The 17,854-nt window shown below is 38.8% G+C and overlaps 1 protein-coding gene across 1 annotated transcript in view; it reads right to left on the minus strand.

Moving 5' to 3' along the window:
• Positions 1 to 1,780: 1,780 nt before the first annotated feature.
• gab2 (GRB2-associated binding protein 2) overlaps positions 1,781 to 17,854 on the minus strand; it is a 78,655-nt gene continuing 62,581 nt past the window's right edge. Inside the window, exons 3-10 of the mRNA XM_081371501.1 lie at positions 14,166 to 14,397; positions 10,306 to 10,880; positions 8,339 to 8,436; positions 7,673 to 7,958; positions 7,428 to 7,518; positions 6,487 to 6,586; positions 6,116 to 6,238; positions 1,781 to 4,610 (exon numbers count right to left, since the gene is read on the minus strand). Coding sequence (XP_081227627.1) covers positions 4,467 to 4,610; positions 6,116 to 6,238; positions 6,487 to 6,586; positions 7,428 to 7,518; positions 7,673 to 7,958; positions 8,339 to 8,436; positions 10,306 to 10,880; positions 14,166 to 14,397 — 1,649 coding nt within the window. The 3' untranslated portion in view covers positions 1,781 to 4,466. The remainder of the gene's footprint in view (positions 4,611 to 6,115; positions 6,239 to 6,486; positions 6,587 to 7,427; positions 7,519 to 7,672; positions 7,959 to 8,338; positions 8,437 to 10,305; positions 10,881 to 14,165; positions 14,398 to 17,854) is intronic.

Here is a 17,854-nt window from a genome sequence, read left to right on the forward strand (position 1 = left end):
TTGCTTCACAAAATCAGCACACATAGCATAAATTAATGTTAGTAGAGCCACAAGTTCATTCTTTGTACATCTTTCGTCCACCTGCAAAAACACATAATAAATTAATAAATTAATTCACAAGCGACAAAGAGTTGAACAGAATTGCTATACAGAAAAATCCACTCAATGAAAGACATTAGTAGTTTTTCTCGTCTGCCCTGCTTTGGCCCCTTAAACTACAGCATAAGTTCCACTACAGCTCACACACACAAGTATTATATTCATGTACTAGTACTCTCCCATAACAATACATTACATTTTATTTTCAGAATAGAAAAAGACATTAAGAAACCAATTTCAGCCTGTAAGTTCACTTAAACGTTAATGAACCGTTAAGGCCAATGCCAGTGCCACTAAATGTCCCACAAAGTTTAACATCATAAAATAAGGTCAGTCTTGTAAAGCACATTTTTAAACTGATGAAAGGATTTGGATCTAACAGACAATCTACGCAAGGTTTATTTAACAAGTCCAGACCACTTACAACCTCATATGCAAAGTTTAAACTTAATACAAAATGGTTTTTGGAATATGAAATGATGTCGAGTTCAAAGGCAAAAAAACCCTCCTAAACTGTTAGAATTGGAGTATTATTCGGAGGTCCCAGCCCACCATAAAATACTGAATGAAATGACAAATTCTACAGTCTTCCTGACTGAGAATGAATATGGCGCTTTTTTCTTTACCCCTATGCTTCAGCAAGCACATTTAAATATAATTGCATTTCTAGAAAATCTCTCTAACCTTAAATGATGCTAATATTGTTGTATCATCACACATTTAGGCTGCTGAAAGAAACGCCATCATACTCGTTCATAAATAATTAGCACTGTTGTCCAACAAAACAGTGTTCTAACTCCACGGCTAAACCAATGTTTACAATGAAATAAATTATCACAGTTTAACAGTGAAGTGTGTCATTTCTGTGCCCCTTCCATTATGCTCCCTTATCCCAAATTGTTCAGCTAGTCCTGCCTAAAAAACATGTAATGTGTCTACCATAAACACAACATGAGTCCTTCCACTAATCTCAACAGGCATAAATCAGGACTGATTTACAGCTACAGCTGTTCACATTAACCAGCAAGTTTGCTGAAACTAGGGAAAGTTTATATTTGGAAGCCTTTTTGCTGTAATAACTGAGCGTTTGCAGATAAATGTGAGCGTTTTTTTCCTGTCCATACATACATCCCCTCTGACGAAAACACATAAAGGAGATTGACAAATTTATGTATTATTATACATATTTTTTGTATGCAAGTTTGCTCTAACCTATTACAAAATGACAGCCAAGGAAGAGATGTATTATAGGGAAAGATAGTCACATTATCCCTTATCAGATTGCAAGCCAAGTAAAACACCAGGTGCGTTTCCATTACAGATTTGCGCAAAACTTTTGCGATTTTTTCTACATGTCGACAAAAAACTATTGCGAAGTGACGGCGTTTCCATTAACCGATGTTATGCGACTAAAACTTAATTTTGTCCTCTCACAATAAGTCATTCTAAAAATCATAGCAACGGACGTTGGTAGGTTTATGTATCTCACTGGCCATTATTATTAATCGAAGGAGATGTGTGTTATCCAGTCATTAATGGCAAGGAAAGACCCTTAGCCTATACTTGAGAGCGGCACATATGAGGTGTTTCTGGGTGTTTCTCACTCATTTCTGCTTCGAGGTCTTGATTGTGGCATTTCTTTGAGGTTCAGAATCTTTTTTTAGTTAAACTTTTAGTTTTTGCGAAATTGACGTGTTTCCATTTCAATTTGCGCAATTTGAAGGTAATGGAAACGCGGCATTAAATTCTTTGAAGTGGTCTGTTAGGGGCCGTTTACACGAGACCACTTTCAGCTAAAATCGGGTAACTTTTGTGTTGTGGCCATTTACACGACAACAGTGTTTCGGGGGCCCGAAAATGCAAAATCGGGTTTCAAAGTGCCAGTTTTGCCAGTCAAAAACGTGAATTTGTGAAACCGGTGACATCATGCACATGCGTATTACATGTTCAGTTTATTGGCGCGTAGTGTTTCTTTACAAAGTGACATCGCCAACTACGGGCCTGGCAACAGAATAAAGCGTTTTTAATGGCTTTCGCAGATCTGTGTGAACGGGGATCGTTTTGATCGTTTTGATGTTTGTCATCTGCACGCAAAAAAAGCGAAGGAAAAAGTTTCAGTTTTTTTTGTACATCATTGTCGTGTAAATGTACCCTTAGTACGTGTTGTCTTAAAAAAGTTTTTAGTTAAGGAGGATCTGTAACCATTCTGACACATTGCTGGAAGCCTAAAGGAATAGTTAAACCAAAAATAAAAATTTTGAGATCACTTATTCACGCTCATGAACTAAAGGCCCGTTCGCACCAAGAACGATAACTATAAAGGTAAGTATAACGATAACTACAATGCTTAAGCTCTTTAAAGTCGGCTGGATTTTCATTGGCTGTCAGTGTTTATATCATTCATCAGCTGAAAGTGATTCACACAATGTCATTGGTGGTGCAGACTTTCCTATTCTCCCTGAATTAAAACGATTATTAAAACTGTATAGTTATAGTTCTTGCTGTGAACGGGCCTTTAGTTTTTTTTAGGAGATTATCGTGGCCAAAAGAAATCACAATATTTTCGCAGTATAGAACTTGCATCTTTTAAATATTTATTTTGTGTTCTCTCTTTTTTGGTAAATGAATCATACTCAAAATATGAGTGTAGGGAAGCAGAGAGAGTTTGTAACAATAACTATACAAATGCATACAAAGATCTGAAAATGATCTGGAAGAACTTCTGTTATTCGGCACTTTCTTTTTTCCGCAATCCCAAAAAACTCCCACACTGGTGAGCTAACTTTTTTTGAGAGTGTTTGTCATCTTCTTTTTTCTGTTTCGTGACAGGTGGCAACCAGCATTAATGTGGAATACTGCCACCTACTGTGTTGGAGTGTCAACCTCATATGTGCAGTATTAACATGAATATTTCTTTTTTTTTTTTATCCACACCAGTACATTACATGCAAGAAAATAAAGAAGGCTATAATAATTTGGAATGACAGAATTTTCATTTTTTTAGTGAACTATCTTTTTAAAGAACCCATTAATAAAAAAGAAACACACCTTTAGTTGTTGCATGCTACCTTTGATTTGACAATGCGTAATATAAGCAAACTCTACACGTTCAGACCACCTCCTAAAATGATCTGAGTTTGGTTTGATTTAAAGGGGTCTAGCTTTGCATTCACATATAAGCCAATACTCATGTGAACCATTGTCAGACCAAGTGTGAAAACACCTAAATCTTTTAATGCAAAAACTACAAGAATTTCTTTCTAACTTTTCCTACATCGCTTGACTAAAAATTGGAAAACAATGATAGTTATCTTTGATGAATCTATAAAAAATTGCAATGGCAAGGCAGACCTCAATGATTTCAGAAAATCTTTAGTTTGAAGTGCTATTCTGCTTTTGTAACACTGTTAAAGTTGAAGTGTGTAATTTCCGCACAACTAGCGGCACCAAACAGATTTGAGGTTATCTGAACACTCGAGCTGTATGCTATTGGTCAGGCTGGCCTCAAACTAATGGCATTGGTTCAGCCAATGGTGCAATGTCAGGCTGGGTTGGGATACTCAAATGAACAGAGCAATGATAGAGTCACAGAGTATACATTTTTCAGGGGGGCCAAACTACAAATGGCTTACTTAAGCCGCTTTTCCATCGTCGGGCAAAACCGCTCTCGTTGCTTAACCATTCCATTCCATGCCGATCCGGCCCGCCGGTACAGATATGGTTTCATTTTCCATTGTGCGGCTGATAACAGAGATCTTTGGAATTTAATACAAATGCGTCAGTCGTTGCCTTGAGTTTACCGACGATATGAGATGTAAAAAGCAACCACATGGAGGATGATCAGATATTTCTGTTTTAAACTTGTTACCCGAGAATGGTTCGTAATCGTGCCGTACCAAACCAAGCTCAAGTGGAATTATAACCGTTGCTTACCATTCTTAGAACCATTCGGCCCAATGGATGGAAAAGTGACTTTAGTTGTCTCTGACTTTTAAGCTGTGATGAAAGTATTTTAACATGGAATATTTTGCACACATCACCATTAACTAGTTTTAAATACGATTTCCAACATGTCATATACCACAGAAGATTCACTACTTATAGTTCTTCGCTTACACTCACAGAGAGCAAGTAGCTAAAGTTTGGTTGCACTGAACTTTGAAAAGTCTAACATGCATGGCATGACAGTCCAGGAGGTTCAGTGGGGTTTTTGTCTTCAAAAGACCAAATGAATTGGATCTATGGCTTTAGTTGGTGCATCATTCGCTATTTTGTCCCAGGCAAACCACTTTGGATCACGGTGTAACGGTATAGGAGCATTTCGAGTGACAGGGAGAAACACATTCGGTGTGAACATTTGAACATCATCAGGACTTGATGCCTTTAGCCGGCTCGGTTGACTGTCGCACATCTGTCCACTCCTGCATGGTGTTCTGAAGGGCCTGTGTCTTCTCTTTGTCCACTTGGACGTAGTCCACTTTTTCATCTGAGGTCACTGAAGAGGTGGACGGCTATAAGAAAGATAAAATATGTTATAGATTGTGAAAGGATGTGAAGTGATGCTATTTCTAAGATACATTTTATTAACTCTTTCCCCTAGACTGGGTAAACCCAGCCCGATCTGCCGGCGATTTGATTTCGCCCTGCAGCTCAGGCTGGAAACCTGTACATTCTTCTATCCTGTTTCCGTTAAAAATCTGCGGGGACCAATCACAAACTGGTGCGCTATTGGCGGGTTTAATCCAATCCAATTCCTTTTAACCTCTTGACGATGCTCAATGGCTTCTTTAATTTAGCAAACAAATCGCTGAAGTGGGTGTAAATACCACTCACTTTCATGTTTTTTTTTCACAACCTGCAAAAATCGCTCAATGCCATTGCTGCTTCTGCAAACCGCTGATCAATGCTACAAATCAACACGTTTGTTGGCACGTTTCCTGCCTGGAGTTTCGCGTCGCTCTGCAAAGTACGTCACCTGGATCGTTGGTCTGATTGTTTGAAGGACTATCTAATTGCGTACAGAGTCATTTGAACTATGCCCGTTGACCACGCCACTTGTGCAGTAGAAAATACAGAGCAGAATCCCCAGACTAATGTTCAGTCTTAAAAGATTGAGCTTGGTCTGGTGATAGCCAGACTATCTTTCTCCACCACTGATGGAATTTTCCGGCTTTCTGTGTTTTCACTGTTATACAGTAGGGGGTACAGAATCTCTGGATCAAAACACATGTTAAGAAGAAGCAGAAACAAGCGATATAATATGTAAGCAGTTGCATATTATGTAAAATAACGCGATCATCAACATTAAACCGCATATAAATCAAAACTGCCTAATGTTATTGAATGAAATGTCGACCCAGGACGAGCTATAGGACTGTGAAGTTTCGATGGACTCGATCTACTCCATCTATGTTTTGATCATCGTTCTGAATCTGATCCAGATGTATCCTTTGATAAAAACTAGATTTTCTCAGCTTTTTTGCTCAGAATGTTGCTTTTTTTATGAAACTTACCCACATTCAAGTGTAGATAAAAAAAGAGTAAATAAAATGGAATAAAACAGGTTTTTTTTTTTTGAAGCAGAGGGTCTGTTATTTCTATTGATATATTGCATGTTTAGATATTCATACAACAAAATATTCTGAGGGCCTTCTTAAAAAACACAGGTGGGGAAAGAGTTAATATTATTAAATAGTATTACATTGTAAAGAAATTAAAAATCCATCTTTGATTGTCAAATAATTCCAGGTACAGTTCAATCTCAACCAATAAAATTTCATGAGGTAACATCTATCAATCGTGGAAGTCTATTCTGATTAGGCTAGTTGATAACTTCTGACAATGTGGCAAAGATAATTCAATTCTAAAGCAAAGGATTCGTAAGCACACAGGAAACAGTTTTATCATGTTATCTTCTGCTTTTGGCTTCGCATACTGAAGGTGTCCACAGGGGACTCATTTTGAGCACTCGATGATGACCTTTTTAGTTGATATTAACTCAGTGTGTTAGACATACCTTTCTGTGTGGGCTAGGGGAACCAGGCTGAAAGTCCAGGGCCAAATAGTCCACATTACCACAATTCCTGGGTGCAGGACTGCTGGTACCACTCATCGCTGGGGAGGTAGACACTGGGTTTTGCTACAGAAAATAAAAACATTTTGAGGCGTTATTTGAGAAATAGCTCGAGACTGAAAAATAACTTGGTACTTAGTGCCAAGTTTTAGTCCTAATTTGTAAGTCGCTTTGGACAAAAGCGTCTGCTAAATGACTAAATGTAAATGTACTAACTACAAGGTTCAGGTTCAGGTTCTATCTCCAATGCACATTGATGCCAGTTCATCACATTCTGAGTGAATAAAATGCTAAACCTGAAGTCATTCGCTCACCATTGCCACATAGTTCTCTTCACTGTCTGCAGAATCAGTGCTGGTGATGCTCTGGGTTGAGATGGGCCTACAGTGCTGTGACGAGATGGAGTTCAAAGGCCTGTAAAGAGAGCAAAACTGAATCACTCAATAATTTCCTTTGGTTAGAGCTGCACGATTAATCCTTAAAAGATCAATTGCATGAAAGCATTATTCGCTTTTTCATTTCAGATGGGTTAAATAGTAACGGAGGCTTGAGCCACTGATTGCAGACTGATGCAGTTATTAATGCAGTTATAGAGAGAGAGAAAGAGAGAGATTAAGTGTGTGTGAATTACCTGAGTCTGTTCGGCAGCAGTGGCTCTACTAATAGTGAAACTGTAAACGTATCTGTTCCAAGAACTGCGCAGTTATTACCTCGCTAGTGAGAAATGTCATTATAGTCAAAGTCGTTAAACTATTTTACTGATAAAATCATCAGAGCAGCGCTGACAACATGTTTCTGTGCGAGTGTTTGTCCGTACTGAATGTGTGTGCGTTTGAGTAGGAAAGAGAGCGGGAGAAAGAGAGTATGTGTTTTCCGTACATAATAAAACGTAATTTTGTCACTCAAAAAACATGGATATAATTTGTCATTTTTTCCTATTGTTTCCTCTATTTATTTTCTTGGTCAGTGTCATAGTGGGTTTTGCTTCTTTTGCTGTTGTAGGCTGTAAAGACCTTTTGAAATCATTTGGCGAATTGATATGGAACTGTAATGCGGTAAAAACCTGCCTGGAACTACTTTTGCCGTAGGTTTCCCTGAAAATAATTGCACACCTTAGAACGTTTATCAACCCACCAGATTCAAGCATTCAACAGGCCTGTAGTATAACAACAAATAAAGTTTTTAATAATTATATCATGGGTTTGCTTGTAGATTTAATTTATTACTGCAAATCTAAACAGAGAGACACACTTACATTGGTCTTGTCCAAGACATGGTGACAGGGCTCTTGAAGGGAAGTTCATCAATGATGCCATTGTTCCTTAAGTCAAGAGGTGTTGGTTTTGCTGCAAACCAAGACAAACAATCACCTTTGTTTTATGTAGAAACTATTTGTCCATAACAATAGTGCAATTAATGAATCTATTCTTGTAATCTAGATTTACAGGTTTTAACCGAACACTGAAAATAAACATTATAAGTTGTGCTTGTGCCACCCACCTGTCCGGTTAGGTTTAAGGTTGCGGTTGATTGGTGGTGGTGTGACGTCACTGAGTCGTCCGGGTCGGAGACATAGTGATGCTGTGCTGCCCTTCCTGGCTGGCAACGTTGCTGAGAATCCTGGGAAGTCAAAATGGTGAGGACCTGGGCTCATGGGAATGTAATTATTTTTAGGACTGTCAGCCAGGGCGGCACTGAGAGGGGAGGAGGACGAGCCGGGATTCATGGGTACATAGTTATCCTCAGAGCCGGCACTATCGGAGCGGGTCAATGGGGCTTTAGTTCTCTGAAAAAAAAGAAAGAAGAACAATCCAGCTTACACAGTTTCCAGATCAGTGGTGGAAACCACTGTGACACACACCGTTTGTTCTTGTGTAGTTTGAATAGACTTGTTATTGTCAGTTTGTGACTCTGTGAGTTATGAGGTCACTATCAGGAAATGGTGCCATTTGTGTCTTTATGACTTACTACGGATATAATTAACAGAGTACTGAACTTAATCGCATTATTTTAAGTTAAATTTCCTTATTGTGCCTAATTTTTGAAAATAAGGCACAATAAGGAAATTTCAAATCTATCAAATAATGCGGTTAGGTGACCCTTCAAATGGCACTACTTTCTTGTGAATGACCCTAAGAAGTAGAAATGTTATAGAAGGTGCTTTACCAGGTAAGAGCTGAAGCCATCATTTACAGACTCCACTGACTGACCAGAGTTGTTGAAGTAGACTGGCCTCTGGTGACTGCTGGTCTCAAAGGAAGATCCTGAAACACAGGAGTGGGTATGAGAAAGAAAAGAAAAAGAAAGATCTATGTAAAAACAAGTCTGCCATGTGATCAGCAGTTCAGGGGGGGTAGACGGTCATAAAACCCTTGAGCAGTTCATTCTGTTCAAATCAGACCAAGCTTTTTATTCTGATTTCACACAAATGCGTTATTTGTGGCCGTTTCTTAATTTGTCGTGTTACCTCCCGATTTGCTTCTGTGGGAGCATGGCTACCAAGTGCAGGTGTGGGAATCAGGCGAGGATGGTCAAAAGGTCACTTCCTGTTCCTGCAGACACACTAGTCTGAGCGCAAACCACTAGGAAATCACTGAATTGTGTCTGCTGTTTTTTTTTTTTCTGCTTATCAGGCCGGAACAAGCCATTCTGGGGCTGCCTGCATGGCTTGAATTTCATTAGCCTCCTAGCAGAGCAGAATAAACCTTGACCAGATTGCCTCTTGGTTTCAAATCAGGCGTACACATTCAGAAAAGAACAAGAATGAAAGTTAGCGGAGAGGTAAAAACAATATTAATCGAACTGAAAGATTAAATTGGCCAGCTGCAAAGTGGAGAGACTACAGCCTTTATGTAATGAGTTCATAAAGCTGATTGAGCATTTGAGAAGAGGACAAGTCAAGTAGAGAGACAGGAGACGAGACGTTAAAATAAACAGGCGAAAAGAGTAGAGCAATAAGGACAGGAGGCAAAATGACACAAGATGAGAATGAGAAGAGATTAGGTTAAAAAGCAGTAGATGAGAGGAGAGACAAGAGAAAATGAGAGGAAAGAAGAGATGAGAAGACAACATGAGAAGAGATGAAAAGAGAAAAGAAAAGACAAGACTAAAATAACATGCAAGAGGACAAAACAAGAGGATGAGGTCAAGAGAAATGACAGAAAGAGAAAAGATGTGATTAGACGAAAAAGGAGAGACGATGAGACAAGATGAGAGGAAGGACAAAGCAAGAGGAAAGGAGAGACAATGAGAAGAGACAAGACAAAAAGAAATTAGAGATGAGACAAAATGAAACAAGATGAGAATGAAACAATGAGACAAGATCAAAACAGACAAGATGAGATGAGACAAAATGAGAGGAATGGAGAGACAAGGAAATAAAAGACGAGATGAGATTGAAACAGAAAAGGAGAGATGAGAGGAGACAAAATGGGACAAGACTAGATTGTTTGATTTAATCTTCTCTTGTCTCAATCTAGTCTTGTCTAATCTCTCCTTTTCTGTTTTCGTCTTATCTTGTCTGTTTTAATCTTGTCTCTTATTGTTTCATTTTGTCTCTCATCTCTATTTTTCTCTTTTTGTCTTGTCTCTTCTCCCATTTCTCCTTTCCTCTCGCTTTCATCTCCTCTCGTTTTGTCTTTTGTTTATTTTAGTCTTGTCTCGTTTTGTCTCATTTTGTCTAGTATCTCTTTGTTTTGTCTGTTTCTTTTAGTCTCGTCTCTTCTCGTTTGTTCTCTTCATGTCACTTTTCGTCTCTCTTCTTGTTTTGTCTCACCAAACTTCTTTTGTCTCAGACACAATATGAGAGGACAAGTGAGAAAAAAAGAGAGAAACGAAAATGATGAGAACAAACAAGAAGAGACAAGACAAAAAAGAAACAGACAAAACGAAAGGAGATGAGAAAAGAGACAAAACTAAAATAAACAAAAGACAAAATTAGAGTAGATGAGAGAGAAACCGAGAGGAAAGGAGAGACAATAGGAGAAGAGACAAGATGAGAATAGGAAAATAGAGATGAGAGGAGACAAAATAATACCAGACAAAATGACAGGAGATACTAGACGAAGCAAGAAGAAAAGTGAGATGCGAGGAGACACGACTGAAAATAAACAGATTTAATAAAACTGTAGTACCCCTGTGAAGCTTGATGTTCTCCACCGCCGGCAGTGTGTTCCTCCTCGGGATGACGGACGCCGTGGAGACCTCTCCGTTCTGAGCCCCCACACACAGCGGGACGCCCCACCGTGACTCTGAGCCCTGGCTGGGTTTGGGAGGTCTGGGAGGAGGTGCGTTTGTGGAGTCAGCACTGGACGGCATCAGGGCGTTGTGGTTCTTATCAAACGTGCGGGGGATCTGGTACACAGAGCCAGGGTTGCTGGGTGAATCGTAGTTGTCGAGGGCCCGCTGCTCATTGGTTTGAGGGGCTGCTAGAGTGTTATTGGGGGTCTTATAAGTGTAGACGTCTTCAGATTCAAGCTCTGATGGCCCTTCGGAGCTGTAACCCCTGGGCAGGACATAGCAAGCGTCACGCAAGTCAGTCCGCAAGGGGGCCTGCTGATGCTTGCCGGGTTTGGGTAAACTGTAGAAACCGTGAAGCTGGGCGCCCATCCCGTTCAGACAGTGAGAGAACCCATGAGAGAGTCTCTGAACCGCAGAGTCACTGCCCACCAGAAGACTGCTGCGCGAGGCCTGCGAGAAACTCGCACTCCTATGGGACCAAAAAGCCCTCCGTTAGTTATTTATGAGAACATATTTATACAGTCAAGCATTATTTTTCTCACATCCATAACTTCTTCACAGCTCAAACAAATGAATAATATAATCTACAATAGCCAAACTATTAAATAACGCTAATTAATCATTCAAATGTTGACAAGGCAAACTACAGTAATTGCCAAAAGTGATAAAAAGTTTGACATCTTCATCCTTTAATCAAATATTATTAAAAATATTGCATAAGCATATTGCATAATTGTGCTTGGAGTCAATTGTTTTATTACTGATAACGCAATGAAACATGCCAAACTGTGTGGACATAGTTTACGACCAGGCTGTCAGACATTATGAACAGCAAGAGAGAACCAACAACATATCTATAACTGATTATGTTGTAGTCAATGTATGCTTTTTGTTTTACTATGCAACCTGTACTCAAAATTATATGATCAATAAGTTATTAAATGCTTTTACATTGCTTTAACTCATCAAAACAAGTTAAGCAACTTTTATTATACAAGATTCAACTCATTTTTTAAGTCAGTTTAATGTAATGTAAGTTGGAATGACTTAAACATCCAAGTTGATTGTGCTTAAAAATTTAAGGCTGCAACTTTGTTTTTGTTTTTTTGTTGTTGTTGTTTTTTACAGTGTGTAGTTTGCATTTAACCAAGTTTAGTGTTTTGTTCTTCCCTCACATAAAAATATATATTAAATTTAAGGTATTTTTCTCATTTTTTGATGGTTTAATCGAACTCGTAGGGTCATTAAAAACAAATATCCCCTCCGGACATCTATTTTGGCCACTACTGTATATTTAAGACAATGAAATGACCATAGGTTGAATCTTTTAATATCAACCCCAATATTACACGTTTCAAAATCTCATTAATTAAATGAATAAAAAAATGTAGTTTAAAAGTCTGTTTGCTTTGAGGTCACATAGTCATGTGACCTCAAAGCAAACAGACTTTTAAACTACATTTTACATTCTACATTCATTATGCTTTTTTTTTTTTTTGCTATATGTACATGCACTTTATTCATCACACTACAAATGGAAGTTCAAGTTGAGCACATTGCATTATACAGTATTGCATGCAATGTGCTGTGTATGCTGCATATTTTGAAAAGCCATACGGGTATCCCATGCAGCACATTTGTATACTGTATACAGATATAAGTAAAGAATACATCAAAGTATGTGTAATGTTAAGATTCAACCACTGGAGGCAGTGATTCTCAGTCTCTCATATAACAGATGTGCTCTGCCTAGCTCAAACAGATTTCTTTTTTCTTTTTTTTTGTGAATCTATTGAACGGTCAGCCTGTAAATGATGGAGAGTGTTTATGACACTCTGTATTGGGTAGTGAAGAACATCATGGACATTCCCCCAGTAAAACTGGCATGGCTAGTACACATGGAATAGATGTTTGTTTACTTTCTACAAGTTTTGAACTTGTCGAATATTTGTGTGAGTAGACTTGTAGACTTAGTTTGTGAATGATAGGTATAGTAAACATGGTTTGATTAGTGAGCGGGATTACAGCACAACTGTTTCATTTGGCATTATTCATTTACTGGGATTATAATCAAAGGAAGAGAATCAGGGTGAAATGACTGATGAGCACATCCTGTAAGTGAATCCTTCTGCAAACACTACAATACGTCACCGTATTTGTAAGAAGGTCTCATAGGTGTTTGTTTAAGGTTGAAAACGATTTTGCTTATGACCCAATAACATTAATATCACTGTAAAATCATCTTAAAACCCAGTTACAGAGTTAAAACCAGTATAGACTGGTATGTCTATACTGGTTTTAAATGCAGGTCATATTTTACCCCAAAGCTAAATGTTTTTTCTTGTAATATTATTTTTTTATGGCAATTGAGCATACTTATATATTTCATAATGTGAGAAATTACTATAATGCAGAGGAAAAAAAAGAAAAATATATATATATGTATGAAGACTTAAGATGCAAAAGCCTCTATTTTCCATTTTTTATCAAGCTCGTATGTTCAGTAATTTCACTTTAATGACAATTAATAGGTATTTCTCATTGCCATTAAAGCGAAATAACTGAACATAAACATGCAAGCTTGATATAAATGATCACTCTAAAAGAAAATTTCAGATTTCACTTAGAGGCTTTTGCATCGGAAGTCTTCATATAGTTAAGCCATGAAACTCTTGAGGACGCAGGCTGATAGGTCCTTTACAAGCAATCTCATAATTACTGCATGGCACAAGCTGATTGGCCTCTGCAAATCCTGCAGCCAATGCTTGCTTGCTCAACATTTAAATAGTCAGGTTCATTGTTTGCTGTAACTAGTTCCTCTGAAATCCTCCACCTCCCCCAGCTCCACCTGCCTAGATCTGCTATGGGATTCATGTATGTCTATTTATGCAGCAGCAGCATATCTTACATCTCACAGCAGTGTGTCTGTGTATCTATTAGCAGCAGCTAATCCATACTTGCTCTACAGCAGCAGCAATAACATTGCGATATTGCTTATACAATTTTTTACATTTTATGGCCCAGTCATTTACTGACAGTTTTTGTGAGATAGAGGCATTTAACAAACATTGTATTCTTTCTGTTATATGCCCATCACCAGTGACATCAGCAACTATTTTCTGTCATAATGGTTTATCAATATCCTGCATAATTTTCATGACATTTCTGATTTATGCAGGGTTCTCTAGACATCATACATCAGTACATGACAGCTCTTTATATGAAGGATGATTTGTCTCTGGATGCTGGCACTCTGCATGGATGAATGTGTGTGTGAGTGGAAGGGTCAGATCATTCTTCTGCGATGCTTGAGTGAACCTGACGAGCATCTCACAGGTGACTGATGTGCATTATCATCATCATGATTATTATTTTAATTTTAAATATATTTTTGAAGGTAAAAAGTATTTTTTAACAAACACGCTTGTTTATTTATGTATATTCTGTTCTAAGGGAGTCACACCACATACATTTTACAATCTGAACTAACCATGCCTGTCCTAAAAAAGATCTGATATTTTAAGAGACTTATTGGCGTTAAAATCTTTGTTGGTTGCACCACTTGATTTTGCTCTTTTTTTTTATTAATAAGCATTTTAATTTTAGTACAATCATATTTTTTTATAATAAATACTAATATAGATTATGCCAAGGTACTTCCAGTACTGAACACAATATCTTGTTAGTTTTTTTTTTGGTCTGTAAGCTATAAGGGGTGTAACATGAGCACATCCCAAGACATCATGGCTCTTACCGTGCGCTCTCACTTTTGCGGCTCATGCATTGATGGAGGAAGAGGTAGTCCTGAGGAGCACTGTTAGACAGAGGACTATGGGAGTGGCGTACAGGTATGTCAAATGTGAACAGCATTGGCTGGCTGGAGTGGGCGGGCACAGACGTTTTACGTTCACCAATCAGTGGAGCCAGAGAGCCACCCAGATCATTAGCCAAGGAGCGGGAAATGTGGGTGGCGGATGATCTCTCCTCTATAAGAAGGAACAAGAAAAACAAACCTTTAGGAATTTGAACAACCAGTTTTGCTTTCATTTTAGGCCACTTTAAGTCACCTCACAACCCTTGGGCGAAACCAAACACACAAAAGCAGCAGGACATTGATCATCTGAACATGAGATTTTCACAGTATTTGATTTATTGACCCTGAGCAACATGCTGCTTTTTCAGATCTATGAAGTCCAATAACAGAAGCCACGTTTCGTTTATTTTCCCGCATTGATCAATGAAGTCAGGAAAAGAAGTCTATTGAGGGTTTTGGACAGTAATATCCATTTATGTATTCAATATGTTCCATCAGGTTTCACGAGGAGCAGGAACAGCATCGTACAGAAGACCACAGAAATGATCATGAGCTGCAAGTAAAGCCACTTGATCAGTATCTGTATTTCTACGTCATCGCAGCGCTATGTGAACAGCATGGCCTTTGCTTTGGGCTGTTTCTCTGTGACATCCATGATTTGTACTGTATGGGTTCGCTAAAGAAAAATCTCAGGCCTCTGAACTTAAAATAGACCAGGCGGTGAGCCAAAACCAGGAAGTGCATATGACCCTCCTCCTACTACCACTCCGATCTGCCCCTGAGAAGGGCAGAGAGTAAGAGGGGAGAGAGAAAGACATACAGACAAAGAAAGGGAGACAGAGTGAGGAGGAAGAGTGGGCGGAAAAGCAGGTCTACTGCACTTGCACTGTTGAACTGCATTCTTGCTGCAAAACTTCTATCCATATATCCTGGGAATTGGTGGGCACATTTGACACTGAACTATTCTTCTATGTTTTAAAATTAAGATTACAAAGGCAGCCTTCTAACTCGGCTAACATTCGTCACGCAAATATCACTGCTTGAAGTGCATGAGTGACTTAACTAACACAGGGTTAATCTCAATATAGTTTGACATTAGCATGTGGCTTAGTTAACGTGATACTCTAATAGGCACAAAAATACATAACACAGAAAAATATGGAACACCAAAAATGTGTCCCAATCTGTGTACTTGTACAATATTCTGAGCCATTCTGTAATGTAAATAAGAAAAACAAAGTGTGGAATGTGGACAGTTCATGCACTCAAATGTTGCATCTTTCCTTATGTAGCCAAAGGGGAGGAGCTATAAGACTCTGATCCTGGATGACAAAATATCCTTGCTAAGCTAACATAATACTCTAATACGCACAAAAATATTGTACATAACACAGATTGAAATGATGAAAGACTGAAAGAGATTGATGTACACATGTTGATAAGTTAAAGTAATACTAATAAGAACGAAATTACATTGTACACGCAAATATTGACTTTCAAAGTGTTTCTGTTTGCAGGTTGCAAAGCTAACGTGTTACTCTAATAACTATACTATATAGTATAACTATGCTATAAAAATACATAGCACACAGAAATATAGAACTACAAGTTTGACGTCTACATGTTGCATAGTTATTGTGATACTCTAAGCACATAAAATACATAGCACATACAAATATTGCATTCATTTGCATATTTTCTGGTTGAACTGTGTATTTATACTTTGTAGGAATGAATATATTACAAGTAGGGTGAATTCAGGTTGATTGGGACACTTTTTGCAATTGAGATGAATGGGGAAAAAGTGTCCCAATTAACCTTAATTATACCATGGTCTGGGTGAATACTCGATTCTGATTGGCTGCAGGCTGTCCGCTAAAAAGTGATAATGTACACCTAAATAAACCGTCAGGCGTAACCAAGGAAACCAAGTTATTGTTTGTAACTTGTAACTTTAGATTTCGATTGTAAAACTAATTAAAATATAAACTAATGTTTTAAAAATGTGTTATTTGGCAAGTGACCATGGTATAAGCGGGTTAATGCCCTTCGAGGTGTCCATTGTCAGGTTTTAATGGACTTCGGCGGAGGACCTCCGCTGCGCGTCGGACGGTTCACGCCTCGCCGTCGTCCATTAATACCTGATAATGGACACCTCGTCGGGCATTAACCCTTACTTATTATGTTTATTAAATTATATTTCCTTCGTCTCTGTCGTCCATTTTGTTCCACTGAGTATGTTGCAGTGCATTCTGGGATTGCATTTTCTATAAAGGTGCACGATGCCAATTTGGCCAAAATGAGGTCTTACAATGCAGCATAATTTGTCTAAAGTTTGAGACAGCTTTAGATTTGGTGATGCCTTAAAAAAAACTTTAAACATAGGCAACTCTAGGTTGAGAGTTTATAGGGTTTCCAAACCTAACAAGAGATGTTACAACTCTTCTCAGTTCTGGTTGGTCATTGGGGTCTGAATGCAATGCACATGACAACAGTTCGGTACAGAGGATAGGAGTGATTTTGTGTCATAAATAAGGTCACACCACTGCCTGGGGCACAGGAAGCGATGCACAAAGAGAGAAGACAGAAGATAGTCTTTCTTTTTTCCTGTCTTTTGAACAACAGAGCATGACCAGGCCCGGCCACAGTGTCAGGGGTCTGCTGAAGGTCTTCAATTAGCCCATTGTTTCTCGGGAGCCCAAAGCTCCCAGGGCTACATGGCGCAGCGCTCCTCTAGTTCCTTCAAAGTGCTCTGTGTACGCGCTCAACCATGACAGGGAGCTCAGAGTCCACTAACCGCCATTACTGTATTGATTTGGTGAAGGAGAGCACTCTGTGACCCTCCTCTGAGAGAGGGGAAAGTGAGAGAGGGGAATGAGGTGCTCCGATTGAGATGGTTTGCATCTGTCACGTAATACGGACTAATGCAATGAGGTAGAGGCATTTTAGAGCAAGGAATGGCACACGGCTGTGTTGTGTTTGATTATCTTGAAGCTAATGGCAAATAGAATGACAAGGTATAGGGAACCGAACCCATCAAGGATCTATGATTGCTCAAAGATAGAATTAGGATGAGTAATAGGCCTTCTGTTATGCATCGGCTTGACCAAATAATGCCGGGTTCAAACTACACGATATCAGCCCAATTTTGGCACAATCCGCTTGACGTAGAGTGTCGTGGTGATTCATAAATGACAACGGCCGTCGAGACGCCGTAATCAACCATTTCATCTCAGATAGTGTGTCAGTCAGTCAGCGACGCTTCACATTGTCATGACAGAACTTTTTTTTTCGTCCTTCATAACAAGTTTCATCACATCTGTGATGTTGACCAACACAGCTTTCAAACATGATGGTATTGGCGCTGCTAGGTGAAATTATGCAATAGACTGAGGAAAGCTATGGCAATGGCAACAATACTCCTACCTTTATGATGGTTCCTCGAGGGACTACCATGACAGAATGAAAAAAAAAAATGCTGGCGAATGATAGCGGAGGCGCTTCAGCAACCCAGTGAGTACTGGGATTAGCATTTAGCTAGTACAACCATTGTTTGTTTACGCTTTTGTTTCCAAAAATCAGCCGCTAGTTCAGCCTTCTCAATGACATTACTCACATTGTTAAAGACG

This window comes from Scardinius erythrophthalmus (genome assembly GCF_964197995.2).
Source record: "Scardinius erythrophthalmus genome assembly, chromosome: 7".
Lineage (NCBI taxonomy): Eukaryota > Metazoa > Chordata > Actinopteri > Cypriniformes > Leuciscidae > Scardinius > Scardinius erythrophthalmus.